Source organism: Rhinopithecus roxellana, chromosome 1, assembly GCF_007565055.1.
Source record: "Rhinopithecus roxellana isolate Shanxi Qingling chromosome 1, ASM756505v1, whole genome shotgun sequence".
Taxonomy (NCBI): Eukaryota; Metazoa; Chordata; class Mammalia; order Primates; family Cercopithecidae; genus Rhinopithecus; species Rhinopithecus roxellana.
Window position 1 is genome coordinate 92,237,302 of NC_044549.1, and position 25,962 is coordinate 92,263,263.

General features: G+C 52.7%; 2 protein-coding genes across 10 annotated transcripts in view; one reads left to right on the forward strand and one right to left on the reverse strand.

The window, feature by feature from the left end:
• ATG7 (autophagy related 7) overlaps positions 1–4,289 on the forward strand; it is a 277,811-nt gene extending 273,522 nt beyond the window's left edge. For all 6 annotated transcript variants that reach the window (XM_010377280.2, XM_030927947.1, XM_030927958.1 and 3 more), the window contains one exon: positions 4,018–4,289. In XM_010377280.2, coding sequence (XP_010375582.1) covers positions 4,018–4,050 — 33 coding nt within the window. In that variant the 3' untranslated portion in view covers positions 4,051–4,289. The remainder of the gene's footprint in view (positions 1–4,017) is intronic.
• A 1,033-nt stretch (positions 4,290–5,322) lies between these two features.
• VGLL4 (vestigial like family member 4) overlaps positions 5,323–25,962 on the reverse strand; it is a 162,725-nt gene continuing 142,085 nt past the window's right edge. For 3 of the 4 annotated variants that reach the window (XM_010377284.2, XM_010377285.2, XM_010377282.2), the window contains 3 exons: positions 14,004–14,226; positions 8,586–8,709; positions 5,323–8,092 (listed from right to left, as the gene is read on the reverse strand). In XM_010377284.2, coding sequence (XP_010375586.1) covers positions 7,821–8,092; positions 8,586–8,709; positions 14,004–14,226 — 619 coding nt within the window. In that variant the 3' untranslated portion in view covers positions 5,323–7,820. Of the gene's footprint in view, positions 8,093–8,585; positions 8,710–14,003; positions 14,227–18,245; positions 18,566–25,962 lie in introns of those variants that run through there. The other variant, XM_010377286.2, reaches the window with a different exon arrangement.

Here is a 25,962-nt window from a genome sequence, read left to right on the forward strand (position 1 = left end):
CCGTGCATATTGCATGCATGTGTTTTTGCAGAGTCAAGTGTATCCATTTTTTATTGCTTATGGATTTGGGATCATAGGCTTTCCCTACTCCCAGGCTATAATGAGCTCACCCACTTTTGTGTCTAGTATTCTTATGGCTTCATTTTCTCTAACATTTGGGTCTTTATCCCATTTGGAGTTGATTCTAATGTGCGGGGTAAGGCATGGAATCAATTTTATCTTTTTCCAAGTGACTCTCTACTTCTCTTCATATTGTTTATTTAAAGAGTCTATCTTTTCCTAATGAGCTGAGATGGCACTCCCCAGGCCATTCTCATTAAAATTCTGGATTTCCACATGTTCTTGGACATGGTCTTCTCTCGTTTCTGTCCTCTTCGTGTCCTGCTGGCCATCTGAGTGTTTCCGTGCAGATGCACCCTGTCCTCCTCGGGGGTTTCATGACGTCTCCCTCAGCCCATGGTGGGGGCTTCTCACCGCTTTTCTGTTCAGAGGGTTTCCTGGGTGTCTCTGCTTCCTGTTTTCCCACATAGCCTAGAACCAGCTCGGCTGGCTCCAGAAAACATTTGTTAATCTTTGAAAATTGAGACTTTGTTAATGTATTCACTTTGAGAAAGCTGACATCTTTATGGATGTTGAATCGTCCTATGCAGAAACAAGGGGTATGGCTCTATCTACTCCAGTTTACATCTTTCCCAGGTGAAATTCTTCTAGGACTGTCACAGCTGTTTCAGAGGTTTCATATGGATTCTGTACATCTGATGTTAGGTTTATTCCCATGTGTTTATCTTTTTCATTGCTTTTATACTTTTGTAAAAAAATTTTATAGACCAGGTCTTGCTCTATTGTCCAGGCTGGTCTCAAACTCCTGGCCTCAAGCAGTCCACTCACCTCAGCCTCCCAAAGTGCTGGGATTACAGGCGCGAACCACTGTGCCTGGACAATATAATGGGTGCCTTTCTTCCTTTCCCTTTCCCTTTTTTTTTTTTTTTTTTTTTTTTTTTTTTTTTTTTTTTTTGACGGAGTCTTACTCTGTTGCCCAGGCTGGAGTGCAGTGGCGCAATCTCAAGCTCACTGCAAGCTCCACCTCCCGGGTTCAAGCCATTCTCCTGCTCAGCCTCCCGAGTAGCTGGGATTACAGGTGCCCGCCACCACGCCCGGCTACTTTTTGTATTTTTAGTAGAGATGGGGTTTCACCATGTTGGCCAGGCTGGTCTTGAACTCCTGACTTCGAGTGATCCACCCACCCTAGCCTCCCAAAGTGCTGAGATTACAGGTGTGAGCCACCACACCCAGCCTCTTTCATTCTGTTTGCAACATTGTTTGCACTGCATGTGGGGGGTTATAATTGGTTGTTGTCAATTTTATATCTTGTTCTTACCAAATACTTTTTCATTTGTATTCTAAGGATATCTTAGCATTTATTTTATTGGGGTTTCCAGGTGTACTTTGATATGAAACACAAAAAAATCATTTGTCTTTTCTTTAGGGTTGAACGTTTTTAAAGGTTTGTATTACATATTGCCAAATCTTTTTAAAAATATGGTACCAATTTATACTTCTCTTGTGGCAGTGTTTTGCCATACCCTTGTCAGCACTCAGTATTGATATTTTTAAAACCTGACAGTTTCCTATGATCTTCATTAAGAGGACATTCACCGTGCCCTTCTCCACACCAGGTGCCCTGCCGAGGACACAGCTGTGTTGAGGATACGGTGGGGAGTCTGCAGATCCCAGCCCCCAGTCCCACTCCAGTCCCCATCCCATCCCCACAAGTCTGTGTTCTAGTTGTTTCTTGAGGTTTCCAATGAAGATGGCTGCTGCCCTCTGAGCCCAGCCAATGGGACAAGGCCAGCAGAGAGCCCGTCCCTGCCCCCGAGATTCGCTCTGGAAAATCCCCGAGTGGTTATGTAAAATGTATTGCTCCCCGCCCCCCGCCTCAGTAGAACCGTGTCACAATAAGCCTTCCAGGTGTCGCGGGATCCCCTGCACAGCTTGGGCACTGCCAGCAGCCGTGGCCCCTCAAGCGCTGAATCTGTCCAGGAGCAAGGGGTCAGCCAGGCGCCTTCCAGGGCCAGCCCCAGGCCACCCAGTCCTAGTGTGGCTGAGCACCTATGCCTCTTCCCCATAGCTAAAAACCTGGTAACATGGATGACAAAATGGGTAACACCTCCCTGAAAGTTTCTGCTTTCCTATAAAGCCTAGTCCCGACCCCGGCCCCGGCCAGAGTCCTCAGGAACAGAACAACCCCAATCACCTGTTTGCAGAGGGCACTGCTGTTTGGCACTGACCCTGCCCTGCCCAGGCTGGCAGCCCTCCAAGGAGGCTGGGCAGGAGGTCCCGGAGGACACGGCCCACAAGGCTCACCCTTTTCATTCTCCATCTTGCCCCATCACCCCCCACCTTGGCCGCCTCCTCCAGGCAGCCCGCCCAGCCGTTTTCCACACACCCGTTCCCAGCACTGAAGCTTGCTTGTAGCGTGATCTCAGGCCAACTGCCTTACCTCTCTGGGCTTGCTTCCATCTTCACCTCACAGATAGATGTGAGGAGTGAAAGGGGGAGTATTTGCAGCAGGTCTGCACAGTGCGTGGCAGAGTGGGCTCCATGAATGTGTGTTCATTGAATAGGAGAGTGAAAGAACAGATGGATTGCGCTGGCAAACCCTCCAGGGGCTCAGTTTCTTCCACTCAGACCATCAGAACCCAGAGATCAGATCCAGGGACTCCTAAATGCAACCTTTGTTAGCAACACAGCCACCCTGCCCTGCACTGCTCAGTCCCACCCTAGGGGAGTTTTCAGCCGCACTGAGGATGAGCTCGGTGGGGACCTGACCCAGAGAAAGGGACATTTGGTCACTGGACTCCAGACCGGCCCATCCACAGCCTGGCTGGGCCGGCATCTAGACCTCGCTTGGCAGTCCCCTCCTGAGAGCTCAGATAGTTGGGCCTCAGGGGAGACGGGGGAAGTGAGAGGGCTGCCTCCCCTCAGCCTGGGAGCTGGGTCCTCAGGAGAGGGAAATTTCCTTCTATTTATTTTCAACGTCCTTGACTTTGAAAGCCAAGCTGGTGTTGATATTTACCTTGGCCAGGCCTCCTGTCTCCCCGGGCCAGCCTCGTGTAAACATGCTGTTCCTTCTCTCAGCCCTCCTAGCACTGAGGTGGCCTTTTGCAACCAGTTCTAGGAATTTTGAAAGTCTGAAGGCGTAGCTTCAGGGACTGGCCCTCCAGGGAGCCCAGGGTGCCAGGGACCCTGAGACCTGCTGTGCTGGCCTTGGGCTCTCTCCCTGGGCGTTCACACCAAGGACCACAGGGAATGAATGGGCCTGGGCCCATGCGGGCAGGGTGTCTCTTGCTGGGTCCCTCAGTTCTCCTCACGGCCACACTGGGGCCTCCCGCTCCCCAGGGTCACTGCGAGGCTCAGACTCGTTGAGGGACTGTGGCAGGATCTGGCTGTCTCTACTGTCCTGCTCCAGGCCATCTCCACCCTGGCTGGTGGGGAGGGCTTGCTCTTCAGCTCTCTAGTGTGAGTTGGGAGTGTCGGCAGCTGGACTATAGTTAGAAGGAATGTGGAGCAGTCACCCAGGGTGCAGCCTCCCGAGGCAGCACGTGCCCACACCAGAATCGCTGCCCTCAGGGAGCTTGCCTTCCAGAGGGCAGGTGGACTGCAAGGAGAATAAGCTGGCTTGGGGTGGGGTTGAGTGCTGCAGAAGCCAGGATGAGCAGAGGCTGGCTGGGTCAGGGACAGGCCCCCGAGGTGGACGTGCAGGAGGTGAGCAGAGGAATCCCCAGTGCAAATCCCAGCCCTCCACTGTTGGTTCCACCAGGTGGTTCACGCACTAGTGACGCCTTGGCAAGTCTGAGATTTGGTGTCCTTGTACAGAAATGGGGTGACAGTCCCTCAGAGACAAGTGAGTGGTTCTGCAGGTGGGAGCTGCCATGACCACTGCAGTTTTAAAGCATCCGTGTGCCTACCACCAGGCAGTGGGACATCTTGGCTGAGCCTCTCCCCTTCTCCACGCAGATCTGGGACATGAGCGACGATGAGACCATCTGAGATGGCCCCGCTGTGGGGCTGACTTCTCCCCGGCTGCCTGCTGAGGAGCTCTCCATCACCAGAGCAGGACTGCTGACCCCAGGCTTGGTGATTCTGGGCCCCTCCTCTCCATACCCTGAGGACTGGGACCCCCTCCGCTGCCCAGGAGCGGCCAGTGTTCAACGTTGCTCGAGATTCATGATGCCACCAGTTCAGAGCTAAATAATAACCTTGGCTTCGGCCTTGCTGTTGACCTGGGACTTGGTCCTCTGTGCAGTTTTTATTTCTTGTGACAGTGTGTTAGCCATCCCTCAGGATCCTTTCCCCTTGGCCCTCGGGGGGTGGCCCAACACAGACCAAATGGGGAGGCGACCGACCAGCTCCTGTCCAGAGCCACTGCAGGAGGTGGCACCCTCATCCCCAGGATGCCCTGCCAGCCTCACTGCAGGCTTCTCCTGTGAGGGCCCTGGGCATGGCTGAGGGTGGGGCCCTGTGAGCACACTGCAGCCTGGCCCTGGTGGAGCAGGAGGAGAGCCGAGCTGGGTGCGAGACTAAAGGGCCCACACGACCCACTGACCCCAGATTTCCACCACCAATGGAGTGAGCCGCCCAGACATGGCTTTCCTGCCTCCCGGCCTGTCCTCCGCTGTGGGCATAGCATCTGTGCCTGCCTGCCTGCTTGAGGGAGTAGTTTCTGTTGCTGCCTTGAGCTGGGGGAAGAGCCTGGGGCAGATCCTGGCAGCTGCCTGGATGAGGTGGAGTCCTCCCTGCCTTTATGAGCACGCCAGGCCCAGAAACGTGAAGCCTGGGCTGCCTTCCTGCCCCAGCTCAGGGGAGGGGTCAGACAGCTCTACCATGGGTAACTCAGGCCAGAGCTGCTGTTCCTCTTTCTTCTGGGTGTGTGCAGCTGTGAGGCCCCAAGAGCAGGGGTTGGAAACCCAGGAGAGGCCATGGCCTGGGTACCTCTGACCACCCTGCCCCGTGTAGAAGGCATCGTCCCTGAAATGCTGTAGGAACCAGAGGCACTCTTCCTGCTATTTTATTCTTTCAGCTTTCGTCTTAGGCCCAAAATCAAAGTGAAACTTGAGTCTGGGCTGACCCTTACAACAGCAGGATTTAGTAGGGTCGATTTCAAATGAGGCTTCTCCCAAAGTAGCCAGTCCAAGTTGCGGTGGCTGTCGCTCAGCTCATGGGAGCTTCATGAGGACACAGCCGGCACAGGTGCAGGGCCTGAGTCCGCACACCCAGCCTGGCGCTGAAACTCGGGGGCTGAAGAGCCACACGTACACTATGTGGTTTAAGAGCACTTTATTATTGTTCTTAAGGCTACTTTTAAGTACAAAAAAAAGATGGCCTGCCAAACCTTTTTTTTCTTCTTCCAGGAAATACAGGCCACAGAGAATGGTATATTACAGATTTACACACACGGAGAGAAGGTCAGAGCGCACTGCAGGCGGCGTGGCTCTGGGAAGACCTTCACGGAGCCCCTTCTTAGAGCAGGGAAGGGGGCTCTTTCTCAGTGAAATGTTTGGTTTTCTGCTGCCCCCCCTCTGCCCAGGACCCCCTCCAGGGTACTGCCTATCCCAGATAGGTCAGTGCACCAGGGGACCTGGCCACCAGCACCACCGACCCTCCCAGAGTGACGCCCTTGTTCACTGACAAAGAGACCTGTCCCAGGAGTGTCCTCCACCGAGCCGGTCAGCAGTGGGTTGTTTTCCTGTTACAACGCTCAGTAGCCTGTAGCAATAACAAACTAGTGGCTATGAATGCAGATGCAGTGTTCTCATAGAATAACTGTGTTCCTGCACTTTTACAGACAAATCTACGACAAAAAAAAAAAGATCAACTTTTTTTTTCCAAACAACAACAAAAAATGAATGATTACAATAGGAAAGGGAAAAATTAAATAGCTACATATCATTAACAAATTAATGTTCTTCAAAAAATACCTACAAATTTCTCTGTACATTCTTTACGCACAGCGTAATGATGGTCTTAAAATTACCTATATAAAAAAAGTGTTCTCAACAATTTTTCCTACAGAAAATATAGGGGCCTGAATGCCAAAGCTTGGAAGCCCAGTAGAGTGGGAGTGAAATGTGTGCGGGGCAAGGAGAAGGGCTTTTCTTTCCTCTACTTTTCAAAGGCCTGCAGCCACCCTGTGACTACAAAAGCCAGTCCTCCGACCTTTTCACCCAGTGCCAATTTCCAAAATTGAACAGCCAAACTGTAAAACCAGAGGTTGTGCAGTGTGCAGAGTCCACAAAACCTTGCAGGTGAGGTGACCACACCCATGTCACCTGGTCAGGTGCCATCGTCGTGAGCCTCTGATGGGCCAGGCGGAACACAGCACACCCCAGGCGGAGGGGACAGAAACGCTCATTGACCAAAAAGGAGCAGCTGTGACCTCCACAGCTGTGTCTGTCATGCTTGCTTCATCTAATTTCTAGTTAGTAGCTATTAATATAGCAAATAATAAAATGCAGTAATAACAGTATAAAGTCAGAGGAATGTATACTGCCTTGGCCCCAGAGTACGAGGAAGCATATAAAACACCGTATCACAGATTGTCAGTAATCTGCTGTTCAGCCAAGAGAGTTCAAAGGGAGCAGTTTCTGCATGTAGGGAAGCTGGAAGACACAAACCCCACCTCCCCTGGGAGCTTGTAACAAAGCAGACAGGGATGCAAAAATGCTGTCAGCCGGCAGCAAAACTCCAGCATCCCACACCGCAGCTGACCCACTGCTCATCGCGAGGGCCTGCCAGGAGCTGGCCTCCCGCACTACTTGTGAGTAAAGTGAGTATCAAATACAAATCTTAGAGTACAACTGTACCAGCAGTAAGTATATCTAGGACTGTAACTGACAAAAATAAACTAATTCTGAAAAGAAGATAGTAAGTATTAAGGTTTTTGTTTACTGTCTATATAATTAATAGAAACCAGCTATTTTTTCTCCATTAAAACATGCATCACGTTTAAAGCACTATGGAATCCTCCAACCTCAGCTCTAGTCTAACAAACTGCAGTGTTCAGAGAAGGTAAAATGCCCGTGATTGGTAGAGTCTGCAGTCCAGTTGCAAGCACCTGAAACCTAGAGAGAGAAAGACCTATAACCTGTATGAGACTTCCCCTTCCAAAGCTGTATTGTCTAGATTAAAAAAAAAACAAAAACAGTAACAACAACAAACACACAAATGGTCAGAAATGTCATCCTTAAACCCTTTGTTTTTCAGCAGTTTGCCCTCAGAGTTCTGGCATCACACATAAAGTTGTCAGGCAACTTTAGTCCTCCTCCAATAGTGCAAATCAGACACGACAGTTCTCTTCAAGTATACACACGCACACACACGGACCGAACCAAACACGCCGTGGAAGCTGAGCCACACACACCCCGGTCTCAAGAAGCAAAGGAGAAAGCACAAAGCGTCTGAGTCACCAATTCATCATGGCTTGTGACTGAGAAAGCGCTGTGGAGTCCTGGCCCCGTCGGGGCGGCAGACCTGCATCAGAGGTTTCTTTGGTAACTGAGGCAGGAAGTAAGGATGCTACATTAGACAGATGTTCCACACGTAGTTCCTGCTATCATGTTTGAGGGCCCCCTTGTACGGATACCAAGCAAGTACAAAAACAGAACAAAAAATCCCAACAACATGGTTTTTGCGAATAAACCATCCCTTCCCTTCCCCCCACCCCACCCCCATGATTTTATTTTATTTTTTTTTTAAGTACTGACTGTTCAAAGCTCAGGCAAACCATGCAGATCCACGTGTTGTTGGAGGAGGCGCTCCCTTCAGGAGACCACAGAGGGGGAGTGACTGTGGCTGACCATGTGGGCAGAGGGGCTGGCAGACTGGCCCCTGCGAGAGGCAGACTCAGGGCTGCTGGACGCTCCGTCCTTGGCCGCTTTGATCTGGAGCCACGTGTCACCCAGAGCTTTGGCAAAGTGGTCGTCCACGGAGCCCGTGATGGACACAGAGTTGGGTGCCGGCTCGGGCTCCTTGTAATTCTTGCCCAGGCTCCTACGGAAATGCTCCTCCACCACGGGGTCACAGGTGGTGGCGGCTGCAGGCAAGCAGGAAGGCAGTCAGACACAGGTGGCTGCAGACAGGCACGGGTGCAGCACCCTCCCTCGGGCAGCCCAGAGCTGGACTGGCTGCCACAGTCAGCCGGGGGAGGTGGGTTCTATTTGCAGAGCCCACACTAAGTCAGGCACTTGGGCAGGTCACTTCTTTGTAAAATGGTCATGTACCAACTGCACTGGGCCAGAGTCCAAGTTCAGAAAGAGAAATGGCATTAAATTTAAGTAACAGTAGCTGCTGCCCTCCCTGAACTAGGGCATGAGATCCTGAAATTGAAGGGGCAGCGTGTTTCTCATGCCCTTCCCACCCAAGCCACACACAACACTAGGTGCACACTGGGCGTGCTCAAAAAATACTTTTTCAACCTCAGCAATAGATGGGCTCAGGGGCAAGGGGTTTCAGCCAACAGCATGACAGAGAAGGGCTCTGCTGCTACTAGCACAGCTGTGACAGGTGAGGAGGCCCGGGACACTCACCGCTTGGTGGCCTCCTGTAGCTGGCAGGCCCGGGCGCGGCACAGCCGCTGTGCGCGATGGGGCAGTGAGAGAGGTTGCAGTTGCGGGCGCCAGCCGAGGCACAGGTGATCACGGAGGGCCGGTTCTGCGGGAAAGAGGGGTGTCAGTGTGTGGAGACCCGCCTCAGTACCGGGCACTGCCCCTGGGGCCCTCCCCAGCACCCTTCAGGCTCTGTTCTGGAGCCCTTCCTGACCCAGTCTGCCACCTCCCACTTCAACACTGGAGTCCTGTTGCTAGACACAGCCAATCCACAGAGTGAGCGTAGCTCCAAGGGTGTGTGTAGTGGCCCCTGGTCGTGGCCGTTTGGATCAGTGAGGGTACAAAGAACAAAAGCTCAACTGTTGAGTTGGTCTGTCCCCCTCTCTCAAATCTGTTGAGACAAACACCGAGCATCCTGTGGAGGGCAGAGGGTTGCAGGAGGGACCTCGCTCCTCCCAGTAACGTCCCCAGAGCCCTTCCCATTGTGTCCACTGAGCTGCGGGTGTGCCTGGAGCCATCCAGGACACTTCAATACATGGCAATTAACTGGAAGCATTTTGCTTGAGCCAAAGCCAGCTCGAGTTGGCTTCAGTGATGACCTACAAATCAGGACAGAGAGGAAATGGAGGAAACACGCCTAAGTGTAGAACGGCACACATCCCACCCCAGCCTGATCTGCCTTGCACACAGGCTCACTCTCCTTCCCTGTCACTCCTACGCCGTCTGCCTGGCAGACTCCCCTTGTTCCTTCAAGCCCTGTTCAGATCTCTCTGTGAAGCCTTTCACTGGCTGCCCCCACCTTCACTCCTGCTCCTCCAACCCAAGATTCAGCAAGTGCATCTGTCTGTCCAGGTGCTCCTGTAAGACCATGCACACCAGGTAGTGTGTCTGGCCCCCCAGCCTTGGTGCAGAACCTGGGACAGAAAATATTTGTGAACTAAACAGAACTTCCTCAGGTTCCCCCAGGAAAAGTATCTTGCAATATCCCTGAGGACAAGGTGGTGGAGTATGTGAGCTGAGTTCCAGGACAGCCAGTGAGGAGCTGGTTGAAATCACCCCACAGGGACCAATGGTGACAGTAATGTCAGCCAGAGGGATGCTGGGCTTTGTCCTTCCCAGCCAGCCCTTTCCATTAAAGTCAGAGCAGTAGCTGGTATAAAGACACAAAAGGCTCGCCTGCCAGACCTTCTCATGATAGAAAGTGATTGGGAATGGCGAAAATGGATTCTAGGATGAAAACGTGGATCCACAAGGATGAACTGGGATTAAACATAAGGGTCTGTACTTGGGTCTAACAAGAAATGACACACGCCAGGGTAGAGGGAGATGTGGCTTAGCCGCAGCAGACAAACCAAGAATTCAGGGTTTCTCAGTGGCGCAATACTTCCGCAGTGGGACAGAGCCGCCCAGAGTTCGTGTTGCCTCCGTGGTGTGCACAGGTGGCAGCGCAGAGAACCTGGGCAGGTGGAGCTGGGCTGAATGTCCACACTCTGCCTGTGCACAGGGCCTCAGGCGAGGGTCTTCACAGTGCTGAGCAGACAGGGTCGGAAAGGGGGTTGGGGACCGACAGATGAGGCCTGGAGCAGATCTCACACTGGCTGACCACAGAGGTCAAGCAGCAGCAAGAGAGCAAGATACCAAGACCTGGACATGCGCAGAGCCAGGAGGAAGGACGGCCTGCCCCGTCCAGCTCTCAGTGAGATGGCCAGGCCCTTCCCAAGCCTGGCTGGACCCATGACTTTGGGCTCAAGGAGACCCCCCAGGATCCTCCCAATAAAACTCCCTTTTGTGCTCAGCTGGCTTGTTCTTTGCAGTGAGCATGTCCTGACCCACGCAGATGTGGGGAACTGGGGAGATGTTTCAAGCACAGGGAGGGGGAATCAAGGAAGAGGAAGAAATGAGCTCACTGTCCAGCCTTTATGTCAGTCTATCCAAGGCAGGAAAGGCCATTTCAGAAGAGAATCTCTAGCAAGAGACCAGCAGGGCAGGCTGGCCAACTGGTATCAGAACACCTTTAGGGCATCTCCTGACCTGAGCTGCAGCGAATCACCTTAACCGGTCACCTGCAGATGCGAAGATGTTCAGTGTCTGGGTATCCTGTCCTCCTCCCCACAAGCCAGGCTGCAGGGTGGCCCGTGAGCCCTCCTGGGACTGGCTCCATCACCCCCCGGCCCCCGCTGGAGTCAGACATCTCGCCCTTGCCTCTGTGGTTGAGTGCAGGCCGGGACTCGTCCACCTAGAACAGGCCCGAGGCCTCCAGATGGTGAGCGTTTATGGGATCTTGAGGCTCCCCTCCCCCACGCCCTTATTTTCCAGATGGGGAAAATGAAGGCCAGAAGCACCCTGCTGGAAGTTACACCGCAGATTTATGGCAGGGCCAGGATGAGCCCTGTCACTAACCCCTTCACTCGCTGCCCCACCCACCTGTGACTGTCCTCAGACGGAGGCTGCCCTGGGGGAGAGAGCTCCCACCTGTCCTATTTGAAAGCAACCCCCAAGACTGGCTGCACCAAATTTTTTTTCTTTTTTTTTTCTTTTTTGAGACAAAGTCTCACTCTGTCGTCCAGGCTGGAGTGCAAGTGACACGATCTTGGCTCATTGCAAGCTCTGCCTTCCGGATTCAAGTGATTCTGTCAGCCTCCCCAGCAGCTGGGATTACAGGCACCCACCACCACGCCTGGCTAATTTTTGTACTTTTAGTAAAGACAGGGTTTCACCATGTTGGCCAGGCTGGTCTCGAAATCCTGGCCTCAAGTGATCCACCGCCTCGACCTCCCAAAGTGCTGGGATTACAGGTGTGAGCTACCGCACCCGGCCCTCCATGTGCGAAGCTTAACCCCATCCTGCCTCGCCTCACTGGCTGCTGCCCAAGGCCACCCTCTTGGTGTCTGTCTATCCTGAGCTGCCATCACAAACATGAAATGGGGGGACACTTTCTGCAGCCTCCCCATACATGCCCCTCAGGGAACTTTCCTGTCCCAAGTTCCTAGAGATCTGAGTCACATTTTCTGCCACACAGAGGAAGGTTTCCACCATGTCCACCCCACAGGGCTGCAGCATGCAATCTGCCCGCCTGTGGACACAGAGATTTGCTGTCACCCCAGGAAGCCCCCTCCCCACCACCATTCCCCTGGCTCTGAGATACAGGATGACACCCAACAGACTCCTGGGAAGGGGCCTCGGAGCTGGTGGAGCACAGGCAACGTGGCTGCTTGGTGTCCTCAGCAAGGCGCTGGAGCCCAGCTGAGGTTCCAGTGCGTGGCCTCGGCCCCGCCACGCTGCCACATGAAGCAGCCCCACGAATGGCTACAACATGAATGACATGTGCTGACAGCAGCCACGGCAAGGAGGGCAGGATTGACCCCTTCTTCCCCACCAACCGCAGCCTAAAATGACAGCTCCGGTCAGGGCCACTGTGCCCTTCCCAGGAAAATGGGCAGCTTGGGGTGCCCCGTGGTCCCTGGCTTTGTCCTCGGTCCAGGCCTGGATCCTGTAAGGACACAGCTGGGGAGCTGAGGTTCTCCCTCCCAGGAAAGCTGCTCAGGAGCCCCAAGGCACACGAAGAGGGGCCCTTGCCACGTGTGCCGTGGGCAGCCAGGCCCATTCCAGGTTGGAGAGAGGGAGGCAGGCTAAAGAAAGTCAGGCCACTCTGTTCAGCAGTTCAGTTTTTGCAAAGCAACTGTGACCGAAAACCAACTGCAAGATTCTCAAGAGCCTTGAAGAGTCAAGGAAATAAATCATCCAAGAAAACACTAAGCCCGCCAAGGGCCCACCCTGACCCTGCGGGCAGAGACAGCTCGCGAGGCTCACAGTTACATCCCCCAGGTCACCAAGGGCCAGAGGCTGGATGTGGGTGCTCTGAGATGATAGCTGAATCCTCCCCTCCATTCCCCTGTCCTTCAGGGACTCCCCAACAGCAGTGGCAATGGCCAGAGAGCCAGGTTCCACCTGCACGGTTCAGGCCATGGGTCATGGCATCATTACAATGCCAATTGAGCTTCACAAAGCAGAAAGGTCCACTGCCCACCCCCGGAGGCAGTGAGCGGGTCCCTGTGGGTCGCACTGCCCACACGCCTCTGCTGCTACCCAGGAGCACAATCCTCTCTTCTCACATCCATTTCCCCAACTAGACTGGGAGCTCCCTGTGGCCATGACAGTGTCCACACACACATCTCTGGCTGCCTAGAGCTCTGCTCTGCAGAGGGCTGGGTAAATGGTGAGCACTAGTAAAACGCTGAAATGAACAGCAGTGATAACCTGGCCCCAGGTTCCATCAGACACATCAGCCAGCGATCTCTCCTCCAGACTAAAGCTGAGTGTGCTGAGAACAACGACTGTATCTTGCTTGACTGGCTTCTGGCACCCGCTGGCACACAATAGGGGTCTATGCCATTTTGTTAAATGAATGAATCAAACAGGATTACAATGTCAGACTCCAAGGCAAGACAGGCAACTGTTCTCAGCTTCAGCGGGATTCCCAAGCACCAGAACCACCTTTTCCAACTCCCAGGGCCTACCCCACCTGCAGTTCCAACAGACCCCATCAGAGACAGACACCAGGCAGTGCCGCTTGAGGGAAGCCCCGGGGGTGCTGCAAGGACACAGAGGCTCTCGCAGGTGAATGCACGGAGCCTGGAGGCACCCCTCGGGTCACAGCACCATCCTCTCTGTCAGTCTTAGCAAATGCTGACTAGTGACTAAGGAGCGATTAGGTCGCAGTCCCTGGAGGTTCAGAGAGCTCAAGCAGTGATTCCGAGCCTTCTCAATGCTGCTGCCTTCTCCCACACACTTCCCCAGGAATCCCATTTTTAAAAAGATTTGTTTCTACCAAGCAAACTGTGTTTATTATGTAATCATTTAATTTCCTATTTTCCTTTAATAGAAAAAACTCCCTACGTACCAATCATAGGCTTCTGACCAGCATGGGCTCACAACCCTGTGGCCATCAACTGTGCAGGACCCCAGCCCAAGGCAAAGCAGCCTGACATTTCCCTTCATCTGCGTGACCTTCTCAAGGAGACACGGAGGACCCCCTGAGGATGACTACACTGATCCTAAGAGAATCAGGCCTGCCACAGAAGACTGCTGGAAGAAACACCTCAGTCACCACCCTGTACTGTGGGAGGAGAGAGATGAAGCCCCAGTGACATGCACCTTGCCCAAAGCCATGAGTGCTAAGAGGCAAGGCCTGGGCAGGTCTGGGCAAGAAGTAAAAGCAGAAGAGGAGGACTCCTGTTCTGCTGTCCCTTGTCCCAAGTGCAGAACGGAGGCAAAGGGTGGCATCCCTTACCACTTCCCTCCCTCACCACCGCCCTCGGGGTCCTCTGCTCGGGGCTCTCCATCCAGCTCAGTCCCCCAGCCCCCGGACTCCCCCTGCCACCCTCCCAGACAGAGGCCCACCTGCTGCCGCTCCCCCGGGGTCAGTGTGGGCGAGAGGCCGGCCGGCCTGCTGGCATCCAGGCTGTTCTTGGTCAGTGCGAGGGGCTGCTCCAGGCCGAGGCTGGGGAGGGACGTGTACAGGTGGCTGCCGTGCAGGCTCATGGTGGGGGCCACGGCGCGTTCAATGGGGCTGCGGCTCCGCTCCCGGGGGTCTTTGCGGCAGTCTCCATTGGCAGTCTTGTTCCTGAAAAAGAGGAATGAGCATTCAGAGGGGAATCCCTGGCATTTTCTGAAAGGCAAAAGGGACAGTGACTGTGTGTCAGGCACTCCGTGTTGCTTATTTCATTTTTTACCCTGAAGCTCAGGTCGTGTGGTTGGGCAGCATGATGAGGAGCCGGCTACCAGCCCGGGTCAGCCTGACCCCAAAGCCCCTGGGTGCCGGGGAGGCTGCTGCCGGCGGAGTCCAAAGTCAGCTCCATAGAAGATGGAGCCCCCGACTCAGCAGCGTCCTCTGCCCGACTCTCTGTTCACTTCTACAATAATCTCCACCCCCTCGGAGCCTGGGGAGCTGGAGGCCAAGCTGGTTTGATAAGGACCTGCCATTTGGACAGGACGGGGACACTGACAATGATCCAGTCACCGGCTATGTCCTACATGCCAGGCCCTAAGCCTCCACAGTACTGCTCAGCCCGTCTTCCTAACAGCACTAAGCAGGCAATGCCTCCACCACCCCCTTTCCAGAAGAGAACCCCGAGACTCGGAGTGGTGGAATAATCAGCTCAGACTCCTGGCTGACACGTGGTGACGTCTGCTCTGTGCTCCCGGGATGCCGCAGGGAGCCAGCACGCAGCTCTCTCATCCAGGACACACGAGCAAGAGTGAACTGCGTCCAGAAGGTCCATCACTAGCCCTGGCCATGTGCTGAGCTCTCAGGCGATGCCACGTGGAATCCAGGTGAGACAGTCAGCACCGCCTCCATCTGAAGTGTTAGTCTGAAGGCAGTGTTACATGTCGCATCTATTAGGCACTGGCCCCACACAGGTAAGGCACGGCCAGCCCCGGTCCACCCTCCACACTTTATTCCAGGGGTCCCACAGTTGTATCTGCCTTGGGTCTTGCCTCTTGAATTCACCACATTCTCCGCTGACAGGGTAATCTTTTTCCATAACTAATGAGCTGGTCTTTTAAAGAAAAATGTGATGAATCATGATTTGAGAGAATTTTCTTTCTTTTTTTTTTTTTTTTTTTTGAGACGGAGTCTCGCTCTGTTGCCCAGGCTGGAGTGCAGTGGCCGGATCTCAGCTCACTGCAAGCTCTGCCTCCCGCGTTTACGTCATTCTCCTGCCTCAGCCTCCCGAGTAGCTAGGACTACAGGCGCCCGCCACCTCGCCCGGCGAGATTTTTTTTTTGTATTTTTTAGTAGAGACGGGGTTTCACCATGTTAGCCAGGATGGTCTCGATCTCCTGACCTCGTGATCCACCCGTCTCGGCCTCCCAAAGTGCTGGGATTACAGGCTTGAGCCACCACTCCCGGCCTTGAGTGAATTTTCTTTAAGAAATACAAATTATTTTCAGAGTCTGCAAGTAGTCACCTGTCTTAACTAGCAGAAAAGCCTGAGCCTGCCCTGGTGAAGCAGCAGCCACAGCCCCCATCCCAGACTGGCTGAATATGTTACACACACACACTGAAGATGTTACACACACACACACATTGAATGTTACACACAATGAATGTTACACACAATGTTACGCATGCACACAGAATGTTACACACTGAATATGTTACACAAACGCATACACACTGTTACACACACACATGCACGCACCACACACACACATGCATGTACCACACACACACATGCATGTGATAGGCATACCTTTCTGAAACTGTCGATTAACTTCAGCTGTTACATCACATGCACCCTGTACCCCGACTCCCCGGATGGTGGCATCTTGTATAACTACAGTACAATATCACAACCAGGATAAGACAACTACCAACCTTATTCAGATTTCCTGTTTTGCTTGTATTCATCCCAGAGCAATCTCTTCATAAAGCAAATCCAACCACATTCAGCCCTTAGTTAACGTTTTTAGCAGCTCAGCACGGGCCTTGGTAGCCTCTGGGCCTGACCACCTTCCCATCCTCATCTCTGGCTCCAAGTCTCCAAATGTTGTGCTCTGTAGTTCCAACCGTCTACTTGCCATTCCTCAAATAAGACGCAGCCACTCTGTGCCTCTGTGGCTGTGTACAGGTGGTGCCGCTCTAGCCTCCCTCCTCCCCCTGTCCTGCACTGCCAACCACAGCTGCAGTGTAAAATCCCAAAGCGTCCCATGCAAACTCTTAATATAGAACCCATCACCCACCGTCAATGATCTCTTAATCTATGCACCTGCCCCTCCTCACATTACCTCGTCCCTCCTATCTCATTACCCTTGCTACCATGGGCGCACAGAGAGAGACTTAACAGGTGAATGAAGAGAAACAGCGCATGGGTGACCGGGTAAGAAAGGCAGGTATCGTGGAGTGGAACTGTGGATGGGCAGAATCATGGAGAGCTGGAGGGCTGAGGAGTCAACTGGAGGTGCATTCAAGCCTTCAGATGGACTCTGCAGCCCAATCAGTGAGCTGTTAAGGGCTGAGCAGGAGAAGCACCAGAGGGGGCCTGAGTGTAGCCTCGGCTGTGATGTTGTGATGTCATTCTGTGCCATCTCTAGCAGGGGCACGTGCTCGGCTTGCCACTCAGTGCCCCAAGGCGTTCGAAGCCTCGGTGTCTCCATGTAACCATGTGGTCATAGTAATATCCACCCAGAGGACTCTAAACGGGGGACAAACAGCACACAAACCAAAATCAGGGAGTGCCAAGAGGACCCAGTCAGCCCTAAACCAAAACAATCACAGTGGCGCAGTGCAGCCCTCAGTGAGCGCCAAGAGAACCCTGTCAGTCCTGAACTAAGTGTATTGATTATAGGGTGATTAGCTGTAAAGGACCCAGTATTTGTTTATGGGTTTTTTTTCTTTCCTTTTATTCTCTGGCTGATGATACAGAATGTCTTAAAAGCAATTAAGGAATAAACGTTCAGCCCACTACGACAACCATGGAAGAGAATGTTCTGGCCAGAGCCTAGATAGTAGGTTCCATCAACGCCACATACATCCTAGCGATTTTCAAAACATTAAAATACTAAAAACCTTAATACTGAAACCAGCCTGTCCATAATGTCGGCTGTCCGTGGCAGTTCAGAAGACAGCACAGGTTTCTGCAATGAATGCCTCAAGGGTTACGATCCCAGACACCGACATCACCAGAGGATCTTCCACGGAATGGACGTCAAGCCAAGCAGGCCTGAGATCCACTGGCTTCTACCTAAACGGGGCTTGGTTGTCGAATACTCAATTCATCAATGTCACCACACATCCTCATCTTCAGTGTCCCGCTCCCTTCCAAATTCAGATAAAGATACAATTTCATTGTTAACGACATGAGTGAATGGCTTCTCTCCACCTCACTGATACTTCCACGGGCCACTTCATGAAGTGCGCAGACCTGGGGGCTCATGTCACGGATTCAGGAGCGCCTCAGACATGGTGTGCCTCTGAATTTAGACTTCCGTTCACTCAGCCAGTGCTAGTTGAGTCTCTGTTCTGTGGAGGTTACAGAAAGGAAGCCACAGCCCTGCCTTCTCACGGGCTTACAATCTAGCACAAACAGAAAGGCCCGGGAGGGGCTGCAGCTCCCAAGTGACGGCTCTGGCTCCAGGCGAGTTCCAAGGATAAAGACAGAAGTCCAAGGATAAAGACACTACCGGGTGGCAAGGAGGAGCAGCCTAAAGCTCAGGCTGTGTCTGCCCATGTCCAAAGCCAAGGTCGGGGCACAGAAGGCATTGCCCACCCCTCGCACCTTATGTCCTAGGGGCACGGCACAGTCACATGGAAGACTCAGTGGCGCCTCAGTAAATCCAAGCATGACTTGGAGACCACATCACAGAGGAGAGGGGTGCCAGGGCCGCCAGCTACCAGGGCAGAGGTAAGGACAGGGCAGCCCCGCACCTAAATCCACCATCTGTGCTCCCATAGCCCCACTGCGCGCCTACCCTACGCAGGGCAGCGGGGAGAAGGGGACTTCCAGGCGCACTAACTGGAAAGATGGTCCATGGAACACAGCACAGTGGGCACTACGGGTCAGACAAAGACGCTGAAAACAGCGAGAAAAGGCCCAGAGAACTGGCTGGTTAATTTTAGTAAAATTATACATTACTCACATTTCCAGCTCATTTTCCTGGTTCCCGGAGCTTCAAGACAGACATTGTTTTCCAGGCCCTGCTCCCCCCGGTGAATCACCTCCCGGCCACTGCTTCCCAGGCGTCATGCGCTCCCCAGGATGGCAGAAAACCGCATGCATCCTGCCCGGGAGATGGGAGTCACCTCCGCCCCTGGTCAGGACTGTGCCCGAGAGAGCCCACTGCATCCCCGCGAACACCCAAAGGACTCCGACTGGCTCCGTGCCAGGCCGATCGGAGCCGCTGAGGCTGCACGGCACCCAGCCCTGACCCGGGCCTCATCCCCATCCTAGGCAGGTACTTCCATTGCCAGCTGCCCACGGACAGAAAGATGGAAAGAGGAGGGAGGGAAAGAGAGGCCTACAACACTATCATCTAGGACAGAGTTTTCTGAGGACTGAAGGCCACACGCTCTCTAAGCTGAGAAACCAAGAATGTCTATCATATTTGGGGAAAAGTAAACCAGATTGCAAGCAGTGACATTGAAAGAATCCATCACGTGAAAAAAGTGCACTGCATGTTTGATACTCATTAAAATGAGTTTCCCGCCCTCCAACAAATGCGCTCCAGGATGCTCAGCCCCCAGCCCCATCACCTGACGTTCTGAGCCAGCACTGCGCTTCATTCACCACGGACCGCCGCCAGCAGTCTGAGTTCTTCTGCCTGAGGAGGGGGTATGGGTACAAGGCATTTTGAGGATATATTCTGGGGTCCCCAAAGGCCCCTGGGCACCATGGCAGGGCAGGTGCTCCCACCCGGTGACAGAGATGAGGCCCAGGGCAGCTTTGGGCCGTGGCCTCCCACAAAACAACATCCTGAGGCAGCAGAGCAGCCCATCCCTATGCCAGGCGGTGCCCGGCAGAAGTAGACTGAAGGCTGTGCAGAGACATCCCCCAAGTACCAGAGTCCAGGTGGAGACAGAGATTCAAAGGAGGGGCCGGCAGTGGGCCAGTGAGTGGGCCAGGACACAGGCCTATCTCTAGCCCTTTCGTCCTCTCCCTCCCACTGCAGCAGTTACAGGAGAATCTGACCTCTGAGAACTGGCAGGACAGCCGGATGCCCACACAGTCTTAACACATCATAATGAGGTTGCTGGCTGGGCATGGTGGCACGCACCTGTGGTCCCAGCTACCTGGAGGCTGAGGTGGGAGGATCGCTTGGGCCCAGGAGGTGGAGGCTACAGCGAGCCATGGTCACGCCACTGCACTTCAGTCTGGGTGACAGAGCAAGACCCTGTCTTTAAATAAGTAAGACTGCTAGCACATCTTTAATCTTAAAAAGCTTCCTCAGAAAACAGACTTAATGCCACTGAACGGTGCCCTTAAAACTGGTTAAAGTGGTCAGCTGTATGCTCTGCTAATTGACCACAACTTTTTAAATAATAAAATTTTACATGAATACTATAGAAAGAACTTCCTCCCAACCTTTACCTGCTGCCCCCTGGGGTTTCTGGTGCACACAGGGCAGGTCAGCCCATTCCAGTTTTACAGAAGAGATGACCAAGGTGGAGAAGATGAAGGCTTTGCCCAGACAGGCCGCCCACCACAGACACCAGCCCTGTGGCATGTCGTCACACCAAGACCACCAAGAGACTCTCCATCACCTCCCAGCTCCATCCCAAGCTTCCAGGAGGCCTTTCCGACTCACCAGCACCATTTCCACCCACCTTCCCGCCCCAACTACAGAGCCGCAGGAAAGGAGCAGTATGGAGATGCCGGCTGCCAAAGCCTGTCCCCAGACAGTCCCGCCTAGCTGGCTTTCTCAGTCAGTAAGCTCCTGAGGCACAGCTCCCAGGTGACCCTGATCCCTGGCTGGACCGTGCACTCCTGGGAGGGCTGACACTGCAGCCCCCACGTCCTAATCTCCTTGGCTCCACACGGGTGACCACATACCAGATGTTCTAATAACTGTCCATAGAGTAAATGAATCATTAAGGTACACATAGTACGTGTGAGTCCAGTTAACAGCATTTGTGGCAAATGACAAGGGAGTTAAGGAGATTTCGGAGAAAATGACTGGTGGAAAAGACCCTTCTGTGAAAAAGCAGAATTTAGGGAACATTTAAATGTTGGGCATAAACAGTGGTGAGATGTCTTCTCCCTTCAGGTCCTTCCTCCAACTTCTGTTGTCCTCCTCTCACCTCCTCCCTGCTTCTAAATGTCCCCAAGCTCATCCAAAGCGCCCCACAACACACACACAGGAAGGAACTCATCACCGTGGCTTCTCTCCCCTTGTGAGTGGGAGAGTTCACTGCTTCCCAGCGAGCAACAAGGTGCCTGGGTGTGTCTCCAAGACATCCTGGTCAAGCCGCGTCACTCCTCTGTGCCAACTTTAGACGGGAAGTGGGGGAGGTGGTTGCAAAGGAAGGCCTGGGTGAGACGATGTTTGCAGAGGTGGCAGAGGCCAAGGCAGAGACACCCTCCTAGGTACAAATGGCAGGAAAAAGTTGGGAAGATACCAACATTCGGACTGTCCTGAAGACAGAGATGATCCTGAGGCTCCTGGCTTCAACAGCGGGGCCCACCCTCGCCAGCAGGGACCAGGGCAGAAACTGTCTCTGCCTTCTATGCATCAGCAACTACTGCCATAGCTTAACATTGTTTAATAATTGAGAAAAAGCCACCAAAAAGTCAAGGGAATCAAACACGAGTGTGAATGCTGCCACAGCCAGCATGGCTGCCACAGCCGTCCGCCCACAGAACGTCTCCCCCATTAATTCTCCACAAAGGGGCCAGCGCAGCGACTCATGCCTGTAATCCCAGCACTTTGGGAGGCCAAGGTAGGTGGACTGCGTAGGCCCAGGAGTTCGAGGCAGCCTGGGCAACATGGCAAAACCCTGTCTCCACAAAAAATATAAAAATTAGCTGGGCATGGTGGTAGGAGCCTGTAATCCCAGCTACTCGGGAGGATGGCTGGAGCCCGGGGGGAAGTTAAGGCTACAGTGAGCCATAACAGAGCCACTGCACTGCAGCCTTGGCAACAGGGTGAGACCCTGCCTCAGAAAATAAAAATAAAATACTCCCCACAAAGGTAGTGTCCCTCTTTTTGCTGGTTCAGATTTCAGAAATCGACTCCATGGACCAGGCAACACAGGACTCATTTGCTCCGTCTATCACGAGACAGCTGTGAGAAGCGTATTGGCCGGGCACAGTGGCTCACACCTGTAATCCCACCACTTTGGGAGGCCGAAGCTGGCAGATGGCTTTAGCCTAGGAATTCAAGATCTGCCTGGGAAACATGGCAAAACCCTGTCTCTACTAAAAATAGAAAAATTATCTGGGCGTGGTGTCACGTACCTGCGGCCCCAGCTACTCTGGAGGCTGAGGTGGGAGGATCACTTGAGCCCAGGAGGTGGAGGGTGCAGTGAGCCGAGATCTGCACCAATGTATTCCAGCCTGAGTGACAGAGTGAGACCCTGTCTCAGAAAAAGAGCTGGGGACTCTCTGAGAAAGTGATTGATGTTGATTATCTTTATTATCATCAGCTCTCATTTACTGAAGGACATGCCCAATCATACGCTAGGCCTTATCTTAGTAAATTCACTGCCCCGCTGCAAAATAAGCATCATCTCCATTTTACAAATAAATAAACTGAGCTTCAGAGAGGCTAAGTAACTTTTCAAAGTTTACAAAACCAGTACAACAATCCCAATACATATTGGACTGGCTCCAAAGCCTTTCCATTTTCCGGGAGAGAGGAAAACACAAAGACCTGCGTACCTACTTAGAACTAGCAAATGAAAATGCGCTCTCATATTTGCTTCGGGCCTTTTCCTTCCTCCGGCCATGATGAAAGCAGCAGAACATGCAGACGCATGAGGTCCCTGCTGCAGGCCCTTCTCAGTCCCATTCCCCTCTTCATCCCCAGGGGCATCCTGTTTTGTATTTGGTGCCTCCTGCTACCTGGCTGTCGTCCTCTGGCCACACGTGGATGTGTCTGGAAGCACACATCCGTAGCATGCTTCACACTCCAGCATGCCAGAACACTGTATGTCTTGTTGTACAATTGTGTCTTTCCCTCATGTGCTCTTGAAGCTCTACCCATGTTCCAACACAGAGACCTGGCTTATCCATGATATTTGCCTGCTCCGTGGTATTCCTCCATACAAATACACCACTGCATATGTACCTGTTCCTTTATTGAGCTCCCGGCGCCTGGGCACTCTTTGGTTTTTTTCCTTATGAAAATGGCCCCCATAGGCCAGGCGCAGTGGCTCACACCTGTAATCCCAGCACTCTGGGAGGCCGAGGCAGGTGGATCACCTGAGGTCAGGAGTTTGAGACCAGCCTGACCAACATAGCGAAACCCTCTCTACTAAAAATACAAAAATTAGTTGGGCTTGGTGCTGGGCGCCTGTAATCCCAGCTACTCCAGAGGCTGAGGCAGGAGAATCACCTGAACCTGGGATGCGGAGGTTGCAGTGAGCCAAGATTGAGCCATTGCACTCCAACCTAGGCAACACAGCAAGACTCCGTCTCAAACAAACGAACAAACCAAAAAAAAAAAAAAAAAAAAAAAAAACGAAGGGAGGGGAGGGGAGGGGAGGGAAATGGCACCATAGTGCTTAAGTCCTCAGACATGTCTCCTGGTGCTGGGGACCAGGGCTTCTGACATTCTCTCAGGTCAATATGTGCAGGTCATCCACCTTCGACTTCAACACGTGACCAGAAACCTTCCCAAGGCGGCCATCCACTTTGGTGTCCCTCTGATGGCCGTGGCTGACCGCTGCTGCTGCTGTGTGTCCTCGGTGACATCCGGCTTTGGCAGCCTGTGGATTTCTGCCCTTCTCCTGGCATGAAGTCACTCCTTCTTGTTGTTTTAATTTGCATTTCTTCAGTTACCCCGGCAGTGGAGCATCTTTTCATACACTTGTTGACCATTCTACTTTTTTCCGTGGATTGCCTTTAGTTTCTGTAATGGGTTGAATTGTGTCCCCCTGAAAAGACACTGAAGTCTTAACCCCCTAGGTTCTCCGACTGTGAGCTTATTTGAAATAGGGTCTTTACCGAAGACCAAGTAAGCTGTGGTTATGAGGGTGTGCTCTAATCTAGTATGACTCGTGTCCTATTAGAAAACATGGGAAATCTGGATACAATGAGACACATATGGAGGGAAGAAGATGTGAAGACAGAAGAGCATCATCGACAAGCCATGGAACGCCAGAAGCCACCAGCAGCTGAGATAGGCCTACACAGACGCTCCCCATAGCCCTCAGAAGGAGCCAGCCCTGCTGACACCTTGATCTCAGGCGTCCAGCCTCCAGGAACGGTGAGACAATACATTTTTGTTAAGCCACCCGGTTTGTGGTCCTGTGTTATGGCAGCCCTACCAAACTAACACAATTCCCCAGGCCGTACCCACCCACTGCCTTGCTTTACATGGCTTTAGATATTTGCCACACCCATGTTTCTTCTGCTTTACCTATGATCAACCTGAAAGTTTTTCAAGATTCCTCTGGACATTTAAAGAGAGGTCCTGAGATCCACTGGGCCTCGGGTACCTGTCCTGTACGCCTGTTGTCCTGAGGCACTGCACAAGCACCACACAATGTCAGTCCAAGCAGAGACCAGAGCTGGGGAAGCCAGGTCAGCCCAGACCTGCCAGTAAGAAGCTGAGGGTTCCAGAGGCTGGGAAGGGTAGGAAGAAGGTAGGGGCTGCAGAGATTTGCTAAAGGATACAAAATTACAGCCAGGTAGGAGGAGTAAGTTCCAGCACTATGGTCACCTAGACCACTGTAGGGTGACTGCAGTTAACAATAATACACTACATAGTTTCAAACAATATCCACATATTGGATGTCCCCAGCACAAAGAAACAATAAATGTTTGATGATGGAGGCTAAGCACCCTGAGCTCATCACTCTACATGACATGTGTCAAAACTTCACTATGTACCCCATGAATATGTACAATTACTGTCAATTCAACAACAACAACAAATATATATATAAAGCTGGAGGGTTAGCTGCCCCCAAATGGGTTCAGGAAGCCAGGAGAAAAAGCCCCATCTTATATGTACCTACATACAAGAGGGAAGAAGCTTGTCGGCCGAGTTACCATCCAAAACCTTTTGGCTCGGCGGTGTTTGGGGAGGATGAAAGAATAAAGCTGCAGATCTTCTCATGACTCCTGCACCTCCTCCTCTCAACACTCGTGCCAACCCCCTACTCCCACTTTACACCGAGGGAAAGTGGGTTGAGAGGTGGAGAGATCTGCCCAGGGCCATGTGGCTGGCAGGTGGCAGAGCAGGGACTCAGGTCCTTGCTCCCCTGCCACCAGTGCCCGGAGGGTTCAAAAGCAGCTGGGGTCTGTGGTGCTAGAGGGAAGGTGGTCTCACTGAGTGTTGAGAGAGCAAATGGGTGTCCACTTGTGCTGCTTCCCTGTCAGTGTGGACTCTGTGGCTCTAACTGCGCCGAGGGTTTCCAGTCACTGTGCTCTCAAGACTGACAGTCATTAAATCAGCATAGCCAGCATCTCCACATACTCCAGCCTTCAAGCTTCTTCTGACTCCCTCCGGCAGCTCAGCCGGAATCTGCATCGTGTATGAGGCTGCCCCTCTCTCACCTTGAGGCTGGAAAGAGCTCCAAGGGCAAAGTGGGTCCCTCCTTTCCTTGAGCACAATCAGTCCTCAGATCTGTGCAAGGGATGGAAGACACTTGGGAACCTGGCAGGTCTGGAAGCACAGTGCGTACTTACCCAGCAGCAGCTGCTTAAAGATCCCAGACACCCGAAATGGCAGCCTTAGGAGCAAAACTCTAAGTAATTTCAGTTAGAGACCTGTTGGAAATGCTGCTGCTGGTAGCCTCCATCTTTCCATTCTCCCTATGGTGGCCCAAAAAGCCAGGTGGCTGGTTTGGCTAGAATGAGGCGTAAAGTCAGAGCAAACAGGTTTGAGTGAGTTCAGGGCCAACCCCTGCAACCTTCCCATATCCAGTTCCAGCATTGAGACCCTCTTCGCCTGGGAATGTGTGCAGGCTTTCCAGACCGGGTGCCTCTAGAGAGGCAGGACTCACAGAAATGCTGGCCAGCAGCGTGGAGCACGTCCAGGTTGCCCAGATCCTCAGGTCACGTTTCTAAATAGCTCAACTCTATGTAAACAAGGTACCAGTTTTCTTTAACCAGAACTGTCTACACGTGTTTTCCATTATTAGCTTTAAGAAAAACTGATGTTTGAGAAACAGGTCATGCCTGAGAACATGACCAGTAAAGCATCTCACCTGCCCCCACATTAGCAACTGTTTGCCAGGAAAGTAGTTGTGAGAGCATGGCCAGTAGTGGATGCCCACCTGCGCCCAAGACCCCCCGAACTTAATTCAGATGGGGCAGGAATCCATGTGCACGCTAAGCACTGTTTACAGGCAAAACAGATGTGTCCCACATTAGAGTTTTCAAATGAAGAGAGATGTTGCTGAGATTAATAACATTGAAAATAATTTAAAATTCCTACTGCTGCTCATTTGTAGTTGTTTTTGTCATTATGTAATCTCTCAAGGAATATGTTAAAAATACAACCACTATCATATTTTTTGACATTAAACAGAATCCCTGTATCATAAAAGGGATGAAAAACCCTCTATCTTTCCTTCCTCACTGAGCTGCAGTGTCTGAGGTGGACAAAACCCTGGGAGCGGCGACAATCTCTGCACAGCAGCAGAGGCATCCGCATGTCGGCATCCTGCCTTGCCATCCTCCGGGGACTA